Source organism: Nannospalax galili, unplaced genomic scaffold (genome assembly GCF_000622305.1).
Source record: "Nannospalax galili isolate Female #2095 unplaced genomic scaffold, S.galili_v1.0 scaffold286, whole genome shotgun sequence".
NCBI lineage: Eukaryota > Metazoa > Chordata > Mammalia > Rodentia > Spalacidae > Nannospalax > Nannospalax galili.
This window is the reverse complement of record NW_008359442.1, coordinates 11,934,990-11,960,188: the sequence shown is the minus strand read 5'-3', so window position 1 is coordinate 11,960,188 and position 25,199 is coordinate 11,934,990. Positions and strand designations below refer to the sequence as shown.

General features: G+C 45.1%; 1 protein-coding gene across 1 annotated transcript in view; it reads left to right on the top strand.

The window, feature by feature from the left end:
• Positions 1 to 1,221: 1,221 nt before the first annotated feature.
• The window catches only part of Epas1 (endothelial PAS domain protein 1), an 87,451-nt gene continuing 63,473 nt past the window's right edge, over positions 1,222 to 25,199 (top strand). The window contains exon 1 of the mRNA XM_008823068.3: positions 1,222 to 1,799. Coding sequence (XP_008821290.1) covers positions 1,774 to 1,799 — 26 coding nt within the window. The 5' untranslated portion in view covers positions 1,222 to 1,773. The remainder of the gene's footprint in view (positions 1,800 to 25,199) is intronic.

Below are 25,199 nucleotides of genomic sequence, written 5' to 3'. Positions count from 1 at the left end.
GTAGTGAGGGAAGCACAGGTCCCAGGGTGGCACAATTCGTGACGCTTGTTTCTCTGCAACTCACATCCATGAAGGCCATGGGCCCTTCCCCAGGCTTTAAAAATTAAAGGCTTTCTCTTTTCCTTCTGGATATTTCCCTGCTGGATGGCGCAAGGTAAGTAGGAAATGAGAAAGCATTTAGAGGCACGATAACGGCGTGGTGCCGAAGGAGTTCTGCCTTCCTGTGCGGGATCCTAGAAAATGTGTCCGGTTGCTGGATTATCTATTTTTCCACTCTCCCCATTCATGCCTTTGACGTTATGAACACGGCAACAGTTGAGACGTTATTCTTCGAACCCTGGAGGCTTAGCTGGCAGGCTCCAGATCCAGTGACTTGAGGGCGTGCGTTCACCCCTAGGAACCCGGCTGACTTCTGCAGTGATGCTGGGGTACTGAGAGCAGGCTGCGGCAGGCCAGAGGGTTCCAAGGCCTTTCTCTCCCTCATTCCCATGGTTACGACCAGCCCAGCACAACCCTGTGAACCACCTATAAACCGAGTGAGGAAAGGCAGGGCCGATTCAGCCCTGATCATTTTGATTAGTTTCTCCCACACCTGTCTCCGTGTCTCTCCTAAGAAGGCAAGGTCAGCTGCGCTCCGCTAAAAAAGAGCGCACTGCCAGCCAAGGCGGTCACGGCCGTCGGGTCCTCAGAATTATCCCCACCGGCTGGAGGGGACACACAGCTAGGTCAGGAATGCGGAAGGGCAGCACGGACCAGGGGCGCTGCGCGACGCCGCAGCGGGCGCGGGACCCTCCGCCCCCGCGGTCCTGCCCTTGCTCCAAGGACACGGTGCGGGTGAGAGGACACCGGCGCGGTGACGCACTCCGGACTCGGGTAGCAGGCTCAGTCCGGCATAAACTGAGCCTCTCCTTGCCGCCGAATCCCGCTAAGCTACTCACCACCCCGACGACCTCAAAAACAAGTCCAGGACCTACAGAAGGAGGAGGCGGGGCTGGCGGGAGGTGGAGGAGCGCCGACAGGGGAAACGGGGCGGACCGGGGTCAGGGCAGAGGCTGCAGCCGCGCCTCCCCATTGGCCCAAACGCAGTGGGAAGCCTGGGCAGGCAGCACGCGCGGGAAGGGCGGGGCCATGCCTCTAGCCCCGCCCCTCCTGCCCCGCCTCCTGCGCGCTCGCCCCTCGCGCCCTCCCCCGGGCGGGCCATCGGAGTTTTTAAAGTGGGCTGGCAGCTGAGGCAGCCGGACATTCGAGAGCTGCACGTGCACGGCTCCGGCTCTCCTGAGGCGGCCGTACAATCCTCGGCAGTGTCCTGAGACTGTATGGTCATCTCAGCGGCCCGCCAGGCCCCGGATCCCGGATTCCTTCCCATCCACTCACTTCGAACCACTTTTTTATTTTTTTAATCTTTTTTTTTTTTTTTTTTTCAAATCCCAGAAACGTAACTCCTGTTCGGGCCGTGGGGTTGAAAAGGAACTTTGGCTCCCTTCTAGCTTGCTCTCTTTTGGAGTCTGACAACCTCCGCCCATTCCTTTTCCCGGCCCCGCCTCTGTCTGCAGGTTCCTCCCAGTCACCCCTCTCCACCCCCCTCCTCCGCACCTAGACAGCCGTCCGCAAACTTCCACCTGATTGCGCGGGGCACTCGGACCTGCGAGCACCAAGGACCTTTCATACCTGCCCGGGCCACAGGAGCGGCCGAGGGCTACAGCAAAGGCAGCGGCTACAGCCCCTACGCCTAAGGAACCCAGGTGCTCGGCGTCCCTAAGGGCCGCGGCGACAATGACAGCTGACAAGGAGAAGAAAAGGTAAGCTGGGTGTCCGAGCCGGCGCGGGAGCAGGTGCGAGGCCGGGCGGGCGCGCGGCGGAGAAGCCTCGGGGGGTTCCGAGGGAGCGAGCAGGTGTCGGCTGCAGGGGCGCAGAGCTGGGCTTTGGCCCCAGAGTCGCGAACTCGGGCGTGCTTGGAGAGCCAGGGACGCAGTGCAATGGCCCTGGAGGTCGGGGTGCTCCAGCGGCGCCTTTCCAGATTCCCCTGTCCCTGGGCATCCAGCTTCCGCGGCCAGGAGCTTGAAAAGTTTTGCGGGGTGATGCCCTTAACTTCCTCCGGGCTCCCAGGCTGGAGCAGCAGCCACGCCTTTCTTTTCCTCTGGACCCTCAGGGTCCTTGGGAACGCGGTCCTTTGCGGGGCTCTGTGCCCAGAATGGCAAGGGGCAGAAGGCGAGACGCAAATCGGAGACGCGTCCGAGGGCCCCGCTCCCATGCTCCAGAGGGCATCCAAGTTTTTAGAACCCCACTTCCCGCACCCGGACCCCAAAGAGTGGGTAGTGACCTGGATTGTCCTGCGGGGGCAGGTGCCTTGCTGTGCAGTGAGAGGACGGGGACACCGCGCCTCTCCGGGTGTCTGCCTGCTAAGAGGACAGAGAAGGGCAGCGACCAAGGCCTGCCCTCGCGGACCTGGCGGCACTGGGTGAGAAGCAACTGCGGCCAACTCGGGCTGCGCTCGCGCCTCCTGCAGTTGCTAGCGTTCTGAGGCCGCGCAGACCCAGGTACGGCCTCGCCTCCTGCCCCCGCGCGTGGCTGGCCGCCTGGTTCTTTACTCCCATCTGGACCCGAGGGGCTCAAAGCGCCGGAACTTCCAACTCCGCTGTGCAGAGCCTGGGCTGCGGGTGGGGTGGCGGGGATCGAACGCGCTCCTGACAGAACGGCTGGAGCTGCGGGGATCCGCGGGAAGAACGAGCCTTGGAGGGAGACAGCTTGACTGCTCCTGGACTCAGCGCCGAGCAGATGGGCTTTTTTCGGACCCGAGCCAGGAACAGGGTATCCTTCGGTCCAAAGCCGAGGCTCCTACCTCTGGGCACCGATAAGGATTTGATAAACCGGAACGAATCGCACCGGTCCTGGCCCGGCGCCCCGCGCCCTTCCCTTGCGCGTCGCTGGGGGGAAGGGATGAAGCTGGGTTTCGGGCCCGGCTGCTGTGCAGCCACCCCACTGTCACGGCCTCTGCTATGTACGGAACAGCTCTGAACGCCTGTGGACACGAAGCAAAGAAAAAAAGACCAAGATTCCAATGCATTTTGTAAAGCCAATCAGAATGCAATCACGAACTATCAAAAACCAAAAGTTACAGCCTCTTGGCGTGAGCTCTGGAATCCAGAGCCGCCAGAGGAACTTACCGAACATTTTACAACTGCTGTACTTATGGGTGAATGTAGCCTATAGGCGAATATCGCAGTCGCAGAGGTGGGGCTTTAATGGTAATCTTGACAAATGTGTGAAGTGTCAGCTTGCGTGTGGGGTCCTAGGTTCTTAAGTGTATTAATCGTGGCGAGAACTCAAACGGACAAACCCATCATAGAACTGGGGAAATGGGCAGTAGGCCCCAATCTTAGCCCAGGAACTATTGGCAGCTGATCTTCTTTAAGGGAGTGACTCTAGATTAACTAGACCCGAGTGGATGAACTTGCATGGAGGGACCTCCGGGTGCGCTAACTTGAATCAGTAGACCTCAGCATAAATGGCAGAACGCGTGAAATAAGGTGGGAGGGCTATAGGAGTGTGCGGATGGGGGAGGGGGATATAAAGATGATTAAGATGCTTTGTATGAAATACACAAAAATTCAATAATTCTTTTTTTAATCGTGGCGAGAAACTGGGAGCAACGGGGAAAGAGATTTCCACACCGGCCTTGCAGAACCTCCTTAGGACTGGCTGAGAGACAGTGGGAGCGGGAAGAAAGTTCCGTAAGGAGACTACAAATTATTAGTGAGAGCGACCACTTTAAGACCAGTGCAGCACTACCAGCGAACCTCCTAGGAGGCCACCATGAATGGAGAGGCGCCCAAGTAGTGGCCTTGCTACTGTGCCAGCCCCAGGCGACCTGACTGGCCTTTTGTGCTACCGAACTGTAGGGCAAACAGTGTGTCTGGCCCTTGCCATCCAGAATCCCATGTGTAATCATCCAATGCCTGTTGGGTTAATTCGTTTTGAGACTCGTTTACTTCCCGAGGCGGCTGTGTTTGCTGACTTCTTGAGGGATCGGGATGTAGTTTAAAATTGTGATCTAGTGCATTGAAAGTTAGTGTTGCCATGTAAGTGGCTGTCCCAGGAAATTGGTATGAGCCAGGGGGCTGCAGCTAATTCTATTCCACTAGTGATTGACTGTTAAAAGTTTGTATAACTATTGGTTCAAAAGCTCTTTGTCCTCCAAAACTTAAGATACACAAATAAACATTTGCAATGTTCCCACTAGCAACAGCCTCTTAAGAAGTGAACAGAATTATTTTGTTCCAAGATATTCAGCAAATGGATATATTGATAGGTAATAATTAAGAGCTGGCTCTTAAAATGTTGACTGCCCAACAGGTTTGATAGAAATAATCTAGTCAGCTCTCTTGAGTTTTGGTGGATTGGAGGTCCCATCCACCAGCCAGGGTTTTAAGTGTGGATGTTCTTGAGTGGGGATTTGCAGAGTGGTTAAGATCAATGTATAGAGATCCTTAGATAGGCAGGGATCAAAGTCCAAGCCCAGGCACCTTTCAAGAATACTTCTGTTACCTGATGCCAGGCAAGGATGGAAGGGGAACTGAACCTGGATCTAAGGTTTACAAGCTACCGTTCCCTTCTTGCACCAGCTGAACTTAGTTGTATCCCTGCTAAACTGAAATCAAGGTTCAACTCTCTTTCCAAATCCAAAGGAAACATAATACTAGATGGTTTTCTCAGGTGAAGCATATTTTCTAATAAATGTTCCTTCAATATGTGATAGCATTTTCCACTGAATTACCCAAAATGTAGAATGGTAGAGAATCGGTACACTACACTATCAGTTCAGGCATTTCAATTTTAATTCACACAGCTTTCACAGAGTTCAAAAGAATGCTGTGGCTTCAGGTGGTGGTGGTGGTGGTGGTGGTGTTTCAGTTCTATGTGGGGCCTTATGATTATTTTATAAGTGATCATAGGAACCATCTAGTAAAACGTTTTATGTTTGTGGATAAGGCCCAGAGAGGGTAAGAACGGCCCCTCTAGTAACAAGGAAAATTAGTGCTGATAAGAATCAGAGTGCTAGTTCATCATTACAATTAGTATGTATGTCATCGAAGTACTCCCAGCCCAGAAATGCCTCTAGCCAGTGAGGCTTCCCAAGGATTAGCCCACCACCACCACACACCCCTAGCCCCTGAACCTTTAGAAAGGAGATTTGCTTTTCTAGATAATTATACAAGAGCCTTCAGGCTACAGCAGGAGGGATTCTGTTTTCTGCCAGGGAGAGTGCTGCCAATCTTGGTAAACTTTGGAATGTTTGAATCTGTTTTGTGCCCCTTTCTTTATTTCCTGGTAGAAAAAAACTGTCTACTGCAATAGGTAGACTTCATTAAGCTAAACCAAAACATGGACCACCCTGTGTTCCTAGATGTGAAGTAGCAATATTCCACAATCACTAGTTGCTTGTGTGGGGTGATTAGGCATTTTCACAAGAATGAAAACCATGAAATGAAAACAATTTAATTTACTTACAGTGTAAATCATTCTGTTCGTCCATTTCTCTGTCTTTGTAATATGTGTGTGTTATATAGTTTCTAGGAATCTATGGTATAAAGTGTTTAGAAATCAAAGGTACCAAATAAGTAATTCGTAATGCTCCAGGACCTCAGCCCCGTGCATTTGAAAGTACTTGCTGTGATTATTTCAAGCTTCAGGCTTTTCTGAGGAAATCTTTTTTATTCGGCACTTGCCCCCCTCCCCCCTGCAGTACTGCCTATATCAGTGTGATAGTTTCCTTTTCAGTCTTGCTCATGACCAGTAGTGCATAACCTATAGAGCGTTTACCAGGATTGTACACTTAGCAGTGTTTGCCCTCAGGGCCTCAGGATCCTTTGCCGTATTCCTGCCTCCAACCCCATGCTGTCTACTCTCATGATGGTAGTTACACCAAGATCCAAATCAGTAAGACAACACTTACTACTTACTAATCTGGAAAAATGCTGAAAACTAAGAAATAGGGAATTTGTTCATTACCTTCAAGTTACTTAGTCTGGACTGGGGGGAAAAGGGGTCCACACAAAGGAGCTTAACTGGTAGCTTCCACGTGACGTTTGTAGGGCTCAGATATTTGAAACTAAAGAAGGTCTCTGTAGCATATCAGGTGGCAGCCACATACACCATTATTTAAGTGCATTGGTCCAGGTGAGAAGCTGGCTCAGAGTGTTCCTAAAATACTGTGGGGTGGCTAGGAGCACCAGCATAAAGACTGGTTCCCAGAAACTGTCCAATGGGGGAAGTCAGTGTTTGGGGTAATACGAGTAAAACATGGAGGGCTCAAGGGTGTTCTCTATCATAAACTTTGGCACTATAGACAAAATGACTCCCAAATTTACTGTACTTTACACACTTGCTTAGTGTTGGGGGTATGGAGTGGGGAGTAGGGCTCCATGAGTGATAGCCAGAGGCTTCTGCTTCCATTTAGGACAGCATTGGAGTCAGCTGAGAAGGGAGTAGGGGCTTTTCACCCAGGCTTTGTAAATGGGCTACCAGCTGGTATTGAATCTCTGAAATTCTGTGTAAAGTATGTTTCTGTATTTTTTTCAAAACAACCTCTCTCTCTCAGATTGGATCCAGGACCTTGTGCATGCTAGGCAAGCACTCTCTACCACTGACTGTATTCCCATCCATTGTTCGGCTCTTAGCTGCCTTTCAAAAATTGTCTCATATGGAAAAGGCAGGACCTTGTTTGTGGTTTCAGGATCTTTTGGTTCAGGCCCCAGACTGCTCCTACACTTCAGTGCTGGTGTCTTTCCCTGCCTTAGAGAAACAATGGGAGGTTAGAGTGTGCAACTAGTAACAGTTCTTTGGTACAGCTCTACTGAACCTCATCTGCACCTGGTCAACTTGATTGTCTGCCTGTATGTGCATCCTTGGTGATGGAAGCAAGGGGAGCTGAGTACCCTGCACTCACTAGTGTGATCATTTTGTTAATGCTTTTTAAAGTGCCCAGGAAGCTAAGTTTACACTCACATTTTCCATTATTCTCAGCTATTTGGAGCTTCTTTTATGTCCTAGGAATGAATGTGTTCTTAGTAGAAATGAAGCACTATATGCAGGAGGACCAGAAAAAAAAAAAATAACGGATGGAGTTAGTCTTTCTGTGCTGACACTATCCTCAGATCTCTGCTTGGATTAACTCTTCTAATCCTCATGACAACCTTGTGAGATAAGCCCTGTTATTATCACCACTTCACTGATGGGAAAGCTGAAGTGCAGCGTCACAGTTAGTATTACAGAGCTGAGACTCAACCTGGCAAAGTGTCTCCAGGTTCCATAGTCTTACCCACTGCCTCCTGGCCTTACCTAAGAGGCCTATAAAGCATTTAATACTATGTCTGAATGTGGTAAGTATGCTATAAATGATAATTGCTTTTGTTGTTGTGTTTATAATTATTATAATGACTTTTCTTTCTTGTGACTCATCACTTCTATCAAACCTCACAGACAGGGATTGAAGATGCAAAAAGTAGACTTGGAACTGTTGGAATTTCGTATTTTTTATAGATTTTCCTCAGCTCTAACAGAAGGCAGTTCTCAACTGCCCCTAGAAGTTCAAAGCTTTCCACCCACCCTTTGCTGGTGGCAAGACTTCAATAACTACTCAGTCTTCGAACTCCATTGTGCAGGAGGACCTGTTAGCTTTTCCTCTGTGGCTTCTGAAGAACCATCTACAAATCAAGATGCACAGGACTTCCTCTGGCTCTTTTGATCTTTTGAAATTACAAGCACAGGAAGGAAAGAATGGATGGGGGGATAAAGAATAGTTATGATTGTTGTTATCATATTTTGTATTTTTATAGAGCCCATTCTCTGATGAGCACCACTGCTCCCTGTACTGAGACACTTGAGGGCTCCTGGAGTTTCCTCAGTGCCATCAACCATAATTGACACATATCATAATGGAGGGAGAAGCCAGCCATATGGGCAGCCATATTTACAATTGTGGGTCACAGTGTATGTAGGGGCCATCTATAAGTATATGTGTCTAGCAGCACCTGAAGTTCTCAAGTAGAGTTTTTGTGTAATTTGGTGTCATTTGTTGTTGAAAGGCACAGAACTGCTCTGACAGCATGAGGTTGGGATGAGGGTCTGGGTCCTTTGAGATGCCCAGATCCAAAGAAATAAGTGTGTCAATGACCAGAGTGTTATTAATTTCTAAGTGGCCCTTTTTCCCAGTCTCTCAAATACTGGTTTGCTTGACTGCCTTGCACTGTTTGCAAGGGCCACCAGCACATCCTCAAGGCTTCTATTATATGGTGTCATTCATTAGAAACTTTATTTGTCCCCAGGAAGCACATTTTCCCCCTTGATTTGGAAATATTCTTCAGTTTTAAAATTATGAGTAATTTCTATGCCAGCTAATGACTCTGGGAAGCAGATCCTTTTCTCACATGGAAAGGGATTTCAGAAATAATGGTTTGTCAGTAAATAAAATAATCACTCTGTGTGTGTGTGTGTGTGTGTGTGTGTGTGTATAAAGGATAGAGAGATGACTCAGTAATTAAGAGATTAAGAGTGCCCTCTGCTCTTGCAGAGGACCCAAGTTTGGTTCCTAGCACCCGCAACAGGTGGCTCACAACTGCCTGTAACTACAGCTCCAGGATGCCTACAGCTTTCATGAGCACCTGTTCTTATGTGCACATACCCATACACACATACATAATTAAAAATAAAATAAATATTATACATATTGCCATGTATCCATCTGGTATTTTCTCTTTTTAAATTTTATTTATTATTTTTTAATTTTATTGTATGAATGTATTGCCTTCATGTATGTAAGTGTAACCATGTCATACAGTGCCCATAGAGATCAGAAGAGGGTGTCAGATTCCTTAGAACTGAAGTTACAAATGGTTGTTAGCCACCATGCAGGTGCTGGGAACCGAACCTGGGTCCTCAGCAAGAGCAGCCAGTGCTCTTAACCATTGAGCCATCTCTTTAGCCCCATCTGGCATTTTCTTAATTCCACAAAGCTAAAGAAAGAGATTGTTAGAACTGTCCTATATTTCCCCAGTGACTCACTGCAATCACCCTACCTATGGTAACCTTCAATTAAAACAAACAAATAAATGTAAAGGTAAGTGCAAAGAGTCAGCAGATTCATGAATTTTACCTGGTTAGGCTATATAACCAAACATATAGATAGAAACGTGAATCCACTGGACTGCCCTTGAATTGTGATTCTAGGGGTTAGCCCCTGCTGCTGTGCTGACTGCCCCAAATGTGGGGATATACTCACTGCCATTCTGAAATGTTAATCAGCAGCTTTAGTTGCCTCTTTTGGCTTCCTTTTTAGTTTAAGGTGCCCTTATGTTGGCCTGTAACTAAGGGGAGTCAGTAGTTTACTAAGAATAAGAGAACACATGGGCATCATCTAAGAAAGTTCAGAATATTTTATAAGTCCTTTAAATATAGCAACTATAGTATATGATTTCAGGCAGTTAATAATTAATTCAAACCATTATGCTATGTGTCTGGCCATATGGTCATACGGTGTTCTCTCATTCTTGATGATGTTACATTACTTCCTTTTTGGGGGGTCTTTTTGAGACAGGATCTCCCTGTAGCCCCAGCTGGAGCTGGTCTGGAACTCACTATGTAGACCACCTGCCTCCTCTGCCTCCCACGTGCTGTGCTGGGATTTTTTCCCATCCCACAACAGACATGTAAACACAAAAAACAAAAACATGAGGACTTGTTTGGGCTGGTATTCCATACAAAGCCTTGCTTTGGAGAAAGGAACAATGTTTCTTTAATATTTCCCAAAAAATGTGCTAAAAAGTGAATCTGGGCTTCTGCTGAGCAAAGCTGACATTTTCTTCTCTTTGACAAGCCTCTAGGTGTGCACAGTTCACTGAAGCAGTTTTTTTTTTTTTTTTTTTTGAGACAAAGTCTCATGTAGTCCTGGCTGGCCTGAAATTCACTATGTGGACCAGGCTGGATGCCAACTCACTGAGATTCATCTGACTCCACCTCCCAACTGCTGGAATCAAAGGTGTGTGCCACCACACCTGGGTTAGTACTATTAACAAATATGCACACTTAACCCAGGTTTTAAAATTTTTATACTGTTACCACTTTATGTAAAGTTTGTCTTGACTGCCTCTGGGTAAGGGATAGAGGAAAGAGAGACAATATATGATTACCCCCTTGCATATGGGAAAATGGAGCTTTATTCAAACAAACCACATTATCTGAAGTATAACCTAGAAGTTGATCTGGGGCCTGTAGTGGGGCCCCCCTATATACTACCTCAGGCTCCTGTTAGGAGGGATAAGAGCCAGGAGCTCAAAAGAGCAACTGCAGTGCTAACTCCCCTCATTACTAATGAGTAATTACAGCAAATATTTACAGGCCTCCTTCCTACCTTTATGACTTCCTGTTGCTGAAGCACTTTGTAGAGTGTTGAGAAAGATTGTTCTAGAAAATACGTCATACAGAGTTGCAAGAAAAGAATGCCTTTAAGCACACAGAGGGAAAAAAAATCCTCCTTACTGGGCTTTGTTTATGAATTCCATGCAAGAACAACAGAAAATTATGCCTATGAGAGACTGTTAGAGAATCTTAGATTTCAAAATGAAATTTTTAAAGTCAATTCTAGACAATGAGGTATATGAAGAAATCAGACATGATATTTTTAGAGTAGTCTAGAAATAATAGGACTGTACATGTTCATACAGTAAAATTGGGGGTGGAAACATGGAATTCATAACCACTTTTTATGAACTTGTGACCTGTGCAGTATTTTGTGAAACTATGACCCCCCCCCACGGTGCTTTCTGATTGAAAACAGTAGTGCTTAATGGAGCAAATTGAGATATGTCAAATATGCCATGTGGGATTCACAGAGCTAAAAGACTCATAAAGGTTCTAGAATAAATCCTGATGATTGTTTTTTATATATTTAAGTTTTAAAAAACCAGTCCAATGAAATCGCTTTCTCAGTAAGTTTCTGTCATATTTCTCTCCTGTGTATCCAAGATACTTAGAGGCTATTTTAGAATGCCAGCCTTCACTCCAGCACTGGCTGAGGTCGATGGAGCTAATTTTGGTGTCTAGGGTAAAGGGAGAGAGAAAGCATGTGTAGAGCCAAAAGGCTTTCTTGTCCCAGTGTTGGAGCAGTGTGGTGTTACCAGATGCAACACATTTTACCTTTAGAACCTTTATTTGTGTGCTTGCACAACAAATGTTTACATAGATATTAAGATAAGGAAGATATGAAGGTCACATTTCTCCGGTAACAAGGAGTTTCTATAATTGAAACCATATCACTTGGTAGCAGGAGTCTCTTTTATTCCATTCCCGGGACTTAGGGGAATTAATGGTGGGTGGGGCATGGGAGCCTAGGCCCTTCTCAGTTTCTTTTTCCAGCTTCCTAGCTGCCACTCTGCATTCTTGGCTCAGTTGAAGTGCCCCACCCATTTGGTAAAGCCTTTATGATGGTCAAGAGGTCAGAGGGAATCCTAGCATACTCTGTGACCCGGCTCTGGAGACTTCTGGTATTCCATGGACATTGGTTACCCTTACATTTACCTAGGAAGTGCCTTGGTGCCAACAGTTCCCCAGCCTCTCAGAAGAGGTTTATAAGGTGGTAATACTGTCTCTTCCTGATTTGCCCTGGAAGCATGGAGAATCGTCATTGTGGCAAGGGGTTCTTGTCTGGATTTGAGTGTTTCTCTGAAGAATTTCCAAGGATTAGCTAGATACCTGGAGCCTAATGAAGAAGAGGGACCTTGTCTGAGTTCCTTCCTGAGAGGAGCCTATGTGAGGGTTGATCTTGCTGCCAGTGAGGAACCTACCTCAGCTCTCACTTGTCCCACTCACTGTCATCCAAGGTGTCTCCCAAGTTTCACAGTCATGGGGCTCCTTTGCCACAAAGCCGTATGGCAGCGCTCATTGCTGCCTGTACTTCATGTTAGTCCATACCTGGAGGCTTTTCTTCTCTTCCTACCCAAGTAGCTCACATTTTCTTATCATAAACCTAAGCTCTCTGACTTAAACAGAATCACATAGCAATTTCTACTCTGGCACTTCCCGGTCCATTCGCTGTTAACTCCTCGTTATGTTTGCCAAAGAGGTGATTATATTTCCTTGTTATCTAATAACATTTTACTTGTTCTTACCTTTCTAAGAAGATTGCACATTGCTCAAGAGCAGGGATGTCTAGTTTTCTGATGTGCCCTTTCTTTCTCTCTCTGAAATCATGTTCTTTTTTTTTTTTTTAGTCATAGAATTGCTTTGTTGACATCCCTTGGTTTAGTTATAAAGCCGACCTCTTGGGCTCTGCTTTCTCTGTTCACACAACGTTCATTTACTTCTTTTCCCTTACAAAAGAAAGAAAAAGAAAATAATGGTCGGGGGTGGGGGGTAGGGCAGACCACAGGCAAGTATTATTTCTTATCAAACACCTGGCCTGGGCCAGGCTTGTTAGTGTGTTGACACTTCACATCAGGAATGCACTGTTTTCTAAGGCAAAGTACCAGCTAAACAATATAATACTCCAGCTTAATCTCAGAAGTTAAAAAATTGCCTGATAGGTAGGTTATACAAATAGGTACCAACTCTCAAAGAGCATCTTCCTTGGGAAGCTCTCCCTGATCACCTGCATACTGATTAGCCCTGTGTTGACTTGGACTTCAATCTGCATTATTTTTATTTGCATAATGCTTTTTAAAAATATTTTATTATTTTCTGTGTGTGAGTGTATTGCCTGCATGTATGCAAGTGCACCCATTTCATGCAATGCCTGCGTAGGTTAGAAGAGGGCATCAGATTCCCTGGAGCTAGAATGATGGACAGTTGTTAGCCACCAGGCAGGTGCTGGGAATCAAAACCCTGGTCCTCTGCAAGAGCTGCCAGTGCTCTTAATGGCTGAGCCAACTCTCTAGCCCCCTGCATAATGCTTTTTAAGACTTCCTTTGGCGTTGGGCGTGGTGGTGCACACCTTTAATCCCAGCACTTGAGAGGCAGATCTCTGTGAGTTTGAGGCCAGCCTGGTCTACATAGCAAGTTCCAGGCCAGCTAGAACCAGAAGACCAAAAGAGGGAAAAAACAAAACAAAACAAAAACCTTGCTTTGGAAAGTGTTTCTGTCTCTGATTACCAGTGAGGTGATAAGTCTTCGTGAGCTGGGACCCAGTTCTCTTTTTCTGTTCTTTCTTGTCATAGTACCCAGTGCAGAGGTCTGTCTACATTTAAGTGCTCTATAGTTGTTTATAGATGGAATTCAGGAATATGGGGACATTAGTGCAGAGAATAGAAAACATAGGCAATAATCTTGGTTCAGATTAGCTTAACTCATCCTCATTGGATAACTACCATGCATGTGATAAGGTTTGTGATGATACCAGCCTCAGACCAAATGTAAATGTGTATAGATTATCTACTATTGTAGGAACTGTGCTGCACAATAAAATCCCCAAAAGGGTGGGCCTTGTACTCCAGATCTTCTAGAATGACTTATTTAAAACAATATAAGATGGTTTACATTAATGAGTATCCTAGCTGCATCTTTAAGATGTTTCTGTCTTGTTAGGAAGTAAAAACTAGTGCAGATAAAACATTGAGCCAGCAGCAGGAGACTGATGTGTTGTAAATACTTAGAAAAGGCTGTGACTGGCAAAGATTAGAGGCTGTTTGAAAGATGGTCATTAAGAGCTCAGTCTTGGGGGCTAGAGAGACGGCTGATCAGTTAAGAGTGTGTACTGCTCTTGCAGAGGATGAGAGTTTGGTTCCCAATACACATATTGGGTGGCTCACAACCTCTGACAACTCCAAGTGATCTGATACCTTCTTCTGAACCCTATAGGTACCTGCACTCACACATATACACGTAATTAAAAACACTTTTAAAAAAAGACCTCGGTCTTGAAGAGTAGACAGACTTTAGACAGGCAGCTGACTGTAGAACTGAACCTGTAGCTCTCTTTAACAGATGAGACGGGGCCCAGAATTGGGCCCTGGACTGGGAACAGACCTTTCCAAGTCAGTTTGATAAAAATCTGTGGCCTGCCTCTTTGAGGACATTAAAAGCTGTTAGAACACATCCATTATCCTTCTCCCATGAGCTGACTACAGTGTGAGCACCTAGGAGTGATTGGAAGAAGCCTTGGTGGTCCTTAGTAACAGTGACCTCAAAGCTCTGGACCCAGAGGACTTAGGAAATCAGCCATCCTTCAGATATATGCTTCTTGTTGGTATGTACCAACACTTGGAATAACAAATACCAGAGTTCAGAGTGGGAACTAGAAGGGGAGCAGTTTGCTGTTACCCTGAAATGGCAGTGCCCCTCATCCTCATGTTCTCACTTTGAAGGTAAAGCCCACATTTGTGCCCTTGGTGGTTTGATAAGGGCATCCATTCTTGCCCCTTCTCCTTATAGAAGGATAAGACATCCCTTCAGCACCCAGTCTGTGGAAGGAGTCAGGCAGCTAAGGTCAAGTCAGATCATTCCCTTTGTCAGTCTCTACCAATAGCTCTTCATTACAGTCTTCCCAGAGTACTCTGGCTAAGTAGTTCCCTGACCTTCTCCTTTCCTGTTATGTAGTCACACCACTCCCTAAACCCCGGCTCTGATATTCTATGACTGATGATGCCAAAAGAGTGAAAAAAGGATTCATCTTTCAGGAGTCACCTGGGATGGGCAGCTGGAGCCCTTTCCTACCCCACAGCAGGTGTAACCTTTTCCCTGGAGCAATTTAGAAGTGCTTAAGGTCACAGTTGAACACTTGTGGGGCAGGAGTTGCTCAGAGATCCCAAATCCTTGGACAAAAGCCCACTCCAGGGACAGCAGAGGCCAGTGACTCTCATCTAAGTCACATTAGCTTTCCCTGTCCAAACTTCAAGGGAGCAATATCTCCGGAAAGCATTTGGCTTAGGATTTTACCTCACAATGTCAACTGTATGTCTTAACTCTTAATTCTTTTTTATTCACCCACTTAGGTGATTAGTAAATGATTATAGAATGGAGAAACTGCTGCCCATCCCTGGCAAGTTGGTTAGGTCAATGGTTTGCTTTGAAACGTTTGCTATGTATGTGAGCATCAGGCCTAAGCCCAGAGAAGACTCCTCTGGAGCCAAGTGGAAAAGAGCTTTCCTCATCTGTCAGAACCAGAAAGAGATTGTAGACACTGGAACTCCATAGCACAGCATAGACCAGCCCAGGTCCAGGGGCTGATTGGGGCCTTGGGCATTCCTTGGGAAGCCGCCTCAGAGAAGTTCTAAAAATACCAAGACCAGACAATGACATGTGCTCAGATCTTGCCGTGTGGCTGGAAATGTGAATCTAGGATCTAAGTTCCCACTGCTTCTTAAGGGAAAGGAAGATGTCTTAATCGAGCTCAACTGGACTGGACATCTGTGAAGCCTGTGAATGGCTCTGTGTCTATGCATTTGTGTTCGTTTTCTAAACATTTTTTTTTAATTTTTAAAACTTTTGTGTGTGTGTGTATGTGTCTCTGTATGTATATGCCAAATGTGTACAGGTGCCTGAAGAAGTCAGAAGAGGGCATCAGATCCCCTGTAGCTGGAGTCGTAGGCAGTTGTGAGCCTCTGATGTGAGTACTGGGAAGTGAACTCAGGTCCTTTGGAAGAATAGTGTGTGCTCTTAACTGCTGAGCCATCTCTCTAGCCCCTGTGTTGAATTTCTTTTCCAAAGTAAAATGCCTTTTCAAAAAATTCCACCTTTGACTCTGCTGAGCTCTTAGTAGGTTTGATCGGGCCTTGGTCAGTGAGATGCTAGGACTTGTGCATACCTGAAGCAAGTGTGGTCCCTGTGTCCCCTTAGCCAGTTCAAGATTGTAGGGAGATAGAGAGGACCAGAAGGTGTAGGCAGGAGTCTAATTGAACATGCATCTCTTAAGCACATTAGAAACTATTTCTCATCCAGATTAACAGGTGCCTTGTGGTTCTTGCTACCTATAGCTCCTTGTATGAGACAAAAATGACAAGGGTGATAACTACACCTTAATTCTCATTGAGTTAGGTCTTCTGGGCTACTGTTTATTTTGGAACATGACAAACTTTCACCCACTTGAATTCCTTTGTCTCCATATTTAGTGTCAAGATGACCACAACCCTGGTTCTGTGCATTTTAGCTTTTGTCTTGCCAAACAAATTATAAATTCTCTCAGGGCCACCTTCTCTTGTTTTGTGTCCCTGGCAAACCCTGCCTCCCCTATGGGGTTCAAAGGAGGCTTTAAAAGTCCTTTGGAATCTGAAAGACTACTTCAGATTGCTGTCTGATTTGTGTGAAACCCTGCCTCCCCTATGGGGTTCAAAGGAGGCTTTAAAAGTCCTTTGGAGTCTGAAAGACTACTTCAGATTGCTGTCTGATTTGTGTGACTTGGGTAGAAGATCTCACCTCTCTGTGTATTTCCCATTTCTACATGGGTACTAGGTGATATGTGCTGCTCTCTCACAATCCTGTTATGGGATTGAAACCAGGTTTTGTTGTTGTTTTTGTCTTTTTAAGATAGTGTCTCCCTGTAGCCCCAGCTGGCCTAGAACTCCCTTTGTAGATCAGGCTGGCCTTGATCTCACAGAGATCTGCCTGCCTCTGCCTCCCAAGTGGTGGACTAAAGGTGTGTGTTGCCACACCCGACTCCAAGTATTTTAATGAAACCATGTGTTTTAAAAGTATATTTAAAAGTTCACTCTTGTAAGCATTATCTCAATGGAAAGAACTTTGAAAAGTATAAAGTGCAAACCTTCAAGACATCATCAGTAATAAGCACAGCAATATAATCATTAGGACCATTATTACCTCTTGGAGTGATCTGAATGCAGTTGGAAGAATGTAAAAGTAGACCTGGGTCTCCAGCCCCCTAAGTGTCCCTCTTAGCTGGGTTTTTTTGGGCCTGTGAGTTCTTACTAAACATGGCACTAATGTTTGAGTGATACTTTTGTCCATACCCTGAGAATGAGGAAATCTGATTGGCATCAAGGGACCTCTGCTAAGTCTAAGGTACACAACTTTGTTCGTGCCTGTCTTGTATTCCCTCAGCTGTGGAGAAGGAGAGGGTATGGACCCACTGAGTTCATGTTAAGGATGATGATTTCTTCTGTGTACCACATCTAATAGCTAGGTTCCAAGGCTGCCAGTACTATAACCACCCGGGGCTCTCTGTGTTGCTTTGTGCCAAACAAAGTAAATGACAACCTAGCAGATGATGTGGATTCCTGGGAGATACCTCAGCCTCCTGGAGTTACTAGAAATGGGACTGAGACTTTGGATACAGAGACCTGGCTGTGCTACACACTGACCGTGAGACTTGGCAGGTCACTCAGCTCTGGCCTCAGACCCATCGACTGTAACATGTCTGATACCTCATACTTCTGAGCTTGATGTCCCTTCAGCCACACCCAGGAGGCTGACCAGCTGACTTCAGCCTTAGGTCTCAGCTTAAATATCGCCTCCTCAGGGAAGCCGCTCCTGACCTCCTTTGCTTGATCTCTAACCCTGTTCTGTTTCTTTTTCTAAACACTTCCCACATGTTGTAATTTAGGTGTTTACTTACTATCCATCATCCCCTTCCCCCTGCTGGGGTAAAATTGTGAAGCTGCAGGTTGCACACATGCTTTCCACCCACTCCTCCGCATTTAGGGCAGACTCTGCCCCATATCCGTGCCTCTTCAATCTAATGCAGTGACATAATGGCTCTGATGTTGCTGAGGTTTTGCCCTCAGGATTAGCATTGCTTATATTTGTTTGATGTTTAATTTTTTTCCGAAAGCTTCTTTTGTTTTTGGCTTTTTGTTTCCTGAGACAGGGTCTTGGTATGAAGCCCAGGCTGGCCTCCCGTGTCCTGGGACTACATGTATGCCATCACACCTGGCTCTTTCTGAAGCTCTTCATATAAACTTAAGTATTTGTCATTTGGGGCATATAGATGAAATAATTGAGATACAAAAATGTAATGACCATGCCAGGTATTGGCGGCACCTACGTGAACAGATTCTTAGCCCCAGACTATTTGCACAGACCCATGCTGTCTCTCTTGGCACCTTAGTTTTCTGTTTCGGTGATGTTATTGTTTGTCATATTTGGCAGTGTTTACACCAGAGAAGCTGAGGCCATTGTGTGCTGGTGGCGGTGTCTGGAAATGCACAACAGAGTCCCAGGGGAATGCCACTGTCGTTCTTAACCACAATTAGCAATTGTCAGGTCAGGGGCAGCAAGGAGATAAGCGCTGCTCCTAAGCAGCAGGTTCTGTGTCTCCATGGAAACAAAGAGGCATGGGGACCCTCATATCACAGCCCCACATGTGCCCCACCCTGGCTGTCCCCTTTACATTGAGGTATCATGAGGTCCTTCTAGGGAAGATGTGCTGTGTCTAATGAATTTCTTGAAGAAAGGTCAGCACTAGCCAGCTTGATAATCACATCTGGCCTCAGTTTCTCCACTTTCAAAATGAACTAGTAGGTGGTAACCAGACCAGATAGGCTTGGAGATCTCTTGGGTTTTAGCTCCACTAGGAAAGGGAGTTCCAGTGGCCTGGCCCTGACTCCTGTTTTCAGGTGCTTTCTTAGTGAAGCAAAGTAGGAAGTTGAAGGTTATTAGTGGAGGCTGGATGATGTTCCCATTTGATTGGGAGTTACGGTTGGGTCTGGCTCACTCTGTCTCCTTGAATGCAGGAGGACCACTACCCTACAAAAGGAAGAGGGCTGAGGTGTAATGATAGAGGGTCCCCAAAAGGAGAGAGCTGGATGATCAAGAAGAGCCAGCCATGTCTTCTCCCAAATCCAGGCTTCTGGGGTGAGGAAGATGGGGCTCCCATTCTAACACTATCATATACACTCCCTTTGGGCCTTGGTTTCTACATCAGATGACTGCTATAATTTCTGTCCTGCCAACTGGATCAGGGCTTCAAAATATAAACTGCTGCAAAGGAAGGGGTTATTGCTGCTACGATTTATGTATATATGAGCACATCTGAGTTGCTCAGGTCCAAGTGACATGAAATGTTTGACACAAGCAGGCCTGAAATATTCTGTCCTCAACCTGAAGCAGTGAAGGAGAACTGAGCTAGAAAGCAGTGGCCTTGAGAGAAACAGGCTTGAAATTACTGAATGAAGTCATGCTGTACTGGGAAGGGAGGGTAATTGTGCTGTGGGACAGAGGTGAGTCACAGTGCAAAAGTGTTGGGGAGTCACCTTGAACTTGGGCCAAAAAAGTAGAAATATTGGGACTCAAGTTTATCTGCCTTCTATCAGGTACATCAAGTTCTGGATGGCCACCCACTGGCCAGAGACATGATGTGGACCGCTCTGCTTTGCTGCCCTGGGAAGGCTTTCTGCTGGCTTCAGCCCCGCTGAGCAAAGTCCGCTTGTTCACTGGAGTTCACACAGACTCCTTGCCAGGCCTGCCCAGAATCCTGTCTCCTCTGACTTCCTGTGCTCTTGCATAATATTTCCTTGCCTCTTGAATGGCTGGCCCCAGTGCGGGGGCAGCTCACTGGCCCTGCTGGATAGAGACTAGGATGTGGAGGGAGGATGGGTGATATTTGAGTCTTACCCACTGGGTCTCTGGGTCCTGGTAGTTGAGGGAGGGTAGCAGGGGCAGAACCCCTCAAATTGTTTGGTGGAAGATTTTAGAAATAAGGAAGTTGGGGAAGCACTACAGACATGTGCATGCATGCACACATGCACACACATACACTTCCCTGTATTTGTGAATCATCTCTCCTGTAAAAATTTTAAAGTAGCTAAATTGTTTTCTTTGGCTATAATAAGTACACATATGGGGCTACAGAGATGGCTCAGTGATTAAGAGCACTTGCTGCTTTTGCAGAGAACCTGGATTTGGTTACCAACACCCACATGGCAGCTAACAACTATCTGTAACATTAGCTCCAAGAGATCTGGTGCCCTCTTTTGACCTCCATGTGTGTTGTACCCAGGTGGTGTACTTTTGTATACATGCATTACACTCATACACATAAAATAAAAATAAATAAATCTTTTTAAAAGAGCAGGCATGATCTCATGACTTTAATCCCAGCATTTGGGAGGTAGAGGCAAATATTCCTCATACATTATACAAGGAGCTTTGAGGTGAAAAATTGCCAAAATTCTATCAGCTCAAGATAACCAGTTCTGTTAACAAGATGAATATAGCTTCACCTATGTAAGAAACATTGATATGCAATTATAGGACATTAACATGTTATATGCTGTTGTGAGAGTAGATTTTTTACATGGCCACATAGCAGAACTATCTCAACTATTAAGTCATGGATTTAATAAATAGCTGTATGAAGTTACACTTACAGATGTATCATAATGAAACTCCTATTCAGTGGCATGTCTAGGCTCAGAAAGCAAGTGATAACCAGCTCAACAATGTTCAAACCTGAAAAGTAACATCTTTCCTGTATCTCTGACCAGTATGTCAGTTCTGGTGTTTCAGAAATAACTGCAAAATAAAAGGTTATGTGCCCATGTAGGTCCTTCTCTAGGCTTAGAATAATTCACATGATTACACAGGAGGAGGCTGCAATGATGACAGCTCTGAGAGCTGGGCCAGGTCTCACTTTGGGGAAAATGATCTTTCAGTATGACCATGTGTATGTTAAGCAAGGAGCCACTAGCTGGTTGAACAAGTTTTGCTTTGGTGACTTTCCTGTGCCCGAGATTTCAAAGAAGCGCCTCCATTTTAAATTTTAGTTGGCCATGGCCCTCTTGAAGATGTATAATACAACCCACATCTTTAAAGAGGTGCCCTTTCTTTGTATAGTACTGTTTCATGATATTGAAAGCTTGGAAGCATATAAAGTATAATTTGGACTTGCTTACAGTTAGATTATAAAAACATGCCATTAACACAGTATTTGTTTCACCTCTGAAAACTGTACTTTTCTAAAGGGTTGTGATGAACCTCTCTCTGCACATGCTAAAAGGGAGAGAGATTTACAGTAAACTTCAACATAGTAATAGTTCCTGTATTGGGCCTTGGTGTCTATAGCATTTGCCTGTTTTCTTTGATTCTCTTTTAAACTGGATTGAGTTTTTTTCTTCTCTTTTCTGGGTGGTCCTAGAGATTGATCCCAGGACCTACACATTGCTAGGTAGGTGCTCTATCACTGAGCTATATCCTCTGCCCAGTATTTATTTGATTTAACCAGAAATTTCTGTTTGAGACTGGGGGTAATGACTTGACACTGTGAACTGCTTCTAAGATTTTTTGTTTTTATTTTGTATTTGTTTTATGTGTATGGGTATACTGCCTGCATGTATGTAAGTGCACCCGTGTCATATAATACCTGCAGAGGTCAGGGAGGGCATCAGATCCCCTGGAACTGAAGTTATGGACAGTTGTTGGCTGCCATGTGGGTGCTGGGAATTGAACCCGGGTCCTCTGCAAGAGCAGCCAGTGCTTTTAACTGTTGAGCCATCTCTCCAACCCCTCAGGTTTGTTTTTGAGTCGAGATAAGTTGTTTTCCTAAATTCTTTGGCTTGAACTTTTTCGCCTAAACTAGAAAAGCAGGAGAATGCCTGTCAACTTAAAGATTTATTTTTAAATCTTGCAGGTATCAAAAACTTGGAACAAAATCTGGCACCAGTAAACTGCAAGGATTTACTTCATTTTGTTGATAGTTGTCTGCAAATGATCTATTACAACAATTTGCGTAATTACAGTCTCTCCTTCAGTTTATTCACCCTGCACTCCCTTTTCTAGAATTACTGGCCAGGCTGTTATTACATCAAATTCCTTGACTTTGTGTTCCTGAGGAATGATGGGACTAAGGGTTAAACAGAGGAAATAATCATCTTTGCCTGCTTTTTAGAGTTTTCAGTGTATAGAAATTTAGTAAGTTGATTTTGAAATCTCTATTCTTACTTGGCCACTAACTGATTTTGGTGGGGTCCTGGCCATGTGTACACATTTGGGAAGTGGAAAGGGACAAGAAGACTGAATTGGCTGTCAGAATTATAAAACAGAACTTTGTTAAAATTGATAGGTCTGTACAATGAACATGTGGCAGCTGTTGGCATGGCAACTCCTACGTGGCAAAGTGCACGGCGCTTGCAGATGACTTTTGCAGTACTCAGTGTTAATTTGATAAATGGCTTTTTTAATAGTAGTTTGTGGGCTAATGGAAAGGTTGAAGTGAACCTTCATTAACAGAAGGGAGGATGGGGATTTTGAAGCCACTGGTGAACACAGGAAAGCCACAGCCAAGTCTCCATTTTCAGCTAAGTGTCTTTTTCAACAGCAGTTGTGCAAGTGTAGTAAGCCCAAGTACAGTAGGAAACTGTCTTGAAAGTGTGCATCAGCCCTGACTTTGAATTTTCAGCATGGAAAGGTTTCAGGGTCCTTCTTATTCAGGACATTACTTTGTGTGTGAGTTAAGTTTAGGAGCACTGTAAGAGGTTTGCATTGCATTTTCTTTTTCCTTAGTGGTGATGGAGGGGAGTCAGTACTGTGGCTGACTACTCTTTTTTATTATAGTAAAACATACATAATATTCTATTGTGGTCACTTTAGATGCATGAAGCATCAGAAAGCACTTACAGGTCTTGAACCGTACACAGGATTAGTTTGGCATATTTTAGCCACTTTTGATTTTATTGTTGGTTGCTTCTTTTACTTTTTAAAAAATATTTTACTTATTTTTATGTGTATGAGTGTATTGCCTGCATATATGTAAGTGCACATGTTGTACAATGCCCTCAGAGGTCAGAAGAGCGCATCAGATCCTCTGTGACTGGAGTTACAGATGGTTGTTAGCTGTCATGTGGATGCTGGGAACTGAACATGGGGCCTCTGCAAGAGCAGTTAGTGCTCTTAACCACTAAGCCATCTCTCCAGCCCCTTGCTTGTTTTTGAGATAAGGTTTCAGGTACCACAAGCTGGTCTCAAACTTCCTATATAGTTGAGGATGATCTTAAAGTTCTGATCCTCCTGCCTCCACCTCCAGAGTGCTGGAATTACAGGCATGCCCCACCACAACCAGTTTATGTGATGCTGGGGATTGAACCCAGGCCTTCCTGCATACTAGGCAAGCACTCTACCAAAAAGCGCATTCCCATTCCAGCTTCAGTCATTTTTAATTGTATAATTCAGTGGTGTTAAGCACTTGCATGCTGCTATGCTGCCACCACCACTGTCTTTCTCAAGGACCTTTTCCTCATCCCACATTGAAACTCTGCATTCATTAAACAGTAATTCTCCACTCCTACCCACACCCACCCCTGGTAACGACCATTTTGCTTTCTCTCTGTGTCTGGCAGTTCAAGGATACCTCATATAAATGGAAATATAAAGTACTTATCCTTTTGTGTCTGGTTTCATAGCATATTTTCATTTCATCAATACTATAGCTTATCAAAGTTTTCTTCTTAAAACAGGATAATGTATATATATATACCACATGAGGTTTATCTACCTGTCCATCAGTGGACATTTTGGTTATTTCTGTCTTTGGCTGTTGTGACTAATGCTGCTAAGGATGTGGATATACAAACATCTGTTTGAGTTCCTGATTTCAGTTCTTTGGGGTCTAATCACCTAGAAGTAAAATTGTAGGATCATATGTAACTTAAATTCTGAGGAGCTGCAGTGCCTTCCATAACAGCTACACTATTTTGCATTCTCATCAGCAGTATACAAGGGTTCTGACTTCTCCATATCCTTGCAAGAAATTAAGTTCTGTTTTCACTCAATAGCCATTCTAGTCAGTGTAAAGTGGTATCTCATTGTGATTGTGATGTACATTTCCCTAATGATCACCAATTTGTCTTTATAGACACATTGCCCTCCCACCCCCTACAATATGACTTGGGTAGGAGTAGAAATCACTCCATTATTTATGCCTAAGAGGCAAATGAGACTTTCCATGTAATAATATTTGGGGGGCAGGGGGCAGGGGGCGGTGAAAGATGTCAAGGAGGAAAAAAAGGCAGGCGGTACTGAAGAGATGGCTCAGCAGTTAAGAGCACTGGCTGATCTTGAAAGGACCCAGGTTCAAATTCCAGCACCCACATGGTGGTTAACGACTGTCTGTAACTACAGTTCGAGGGGATTCAACACCCTTGTCTGTCCTCCACAGGCACTGCATGACATGGGTGAACTTACATACATGCAGGCATAACATTCATACACATAAAATAAAAATAAATTTTAAAAAATTTAAAAAGAAAGATGTCAAGGAAGGAGGGAGGTATCATGTGATTACTGTGGTTCAGGAATCTCAGAAGACCTGTTTGCAGAGTTTGTACTGCAGAGCAAGTGAAACTATTTTAAATAGAAGTCTTTGGGACTTAAATGACTGAAACTCTCTGAATGAGTTTTAACTAAGGCAAGCTTGCTGTATGATGAAGCTACTCTGATAATCCTTCCTGGTTTCATATGGTATATGGGCATAAGTATCCTTCTTTCCAGAAAATAATCACTGTTGTCATCTGCTACAGAAGCTTGGGACCATTTTCTTCCCTCTTCCTGGGGAGGAAATCACCCAGATATCTTGCCAAGCATTTGTTTTGGGCTTTGAACCACCCTGCTATCTAATTTCTCCACCTGAAACAATATACAAATCCCTCTTCTGACCCACCCCTAGGATCTTAAGTTGCCAGCTTATATTTTAACAAGAAAGGAAAAGTTAGAACTTATTGAGCACCTGCTGTAAGCCTGGAACTTTACCAGCCATTTGTATAGGATGAAAACATAGCCTCTGTCCTTATAAGTAAATACTACAGGACTTGTAATTTAATATCTTCCTTAAAACAGGCTTCCACACTTGAGCAAGTGTTAGAATCACATGGGGGGTTCATTAAAACTCAGAGTGCAGGTTAAGGGAGATGGTTCAGTAGGTAAGAGTGCTTGCTGTGAGCACAAGAGGGCCTGAGTTCAAATCCCTAGCACCCATGTAAAAGCCAGGCATGGCCATATATGCCTGTAACCCTGGTATTAGGGGGCAGATACGGGCAGATCCTTGGAGCTCACTCGCCTACCAGCCTAGCCTAGGTAGTGAGAGAGACCCTGTCAGAAAAGATAAAGTGGAGAGTGATAAGAGGAAGATACCTGACATCCTTCTCTGGCCTCTGCACATGGGCATACACACCAACACCTATGCACCAGCACCCACACACCATGCAAGCATGCATGCACAGCACACATACACACACACACACACACACACACACACACACACACACATTTTT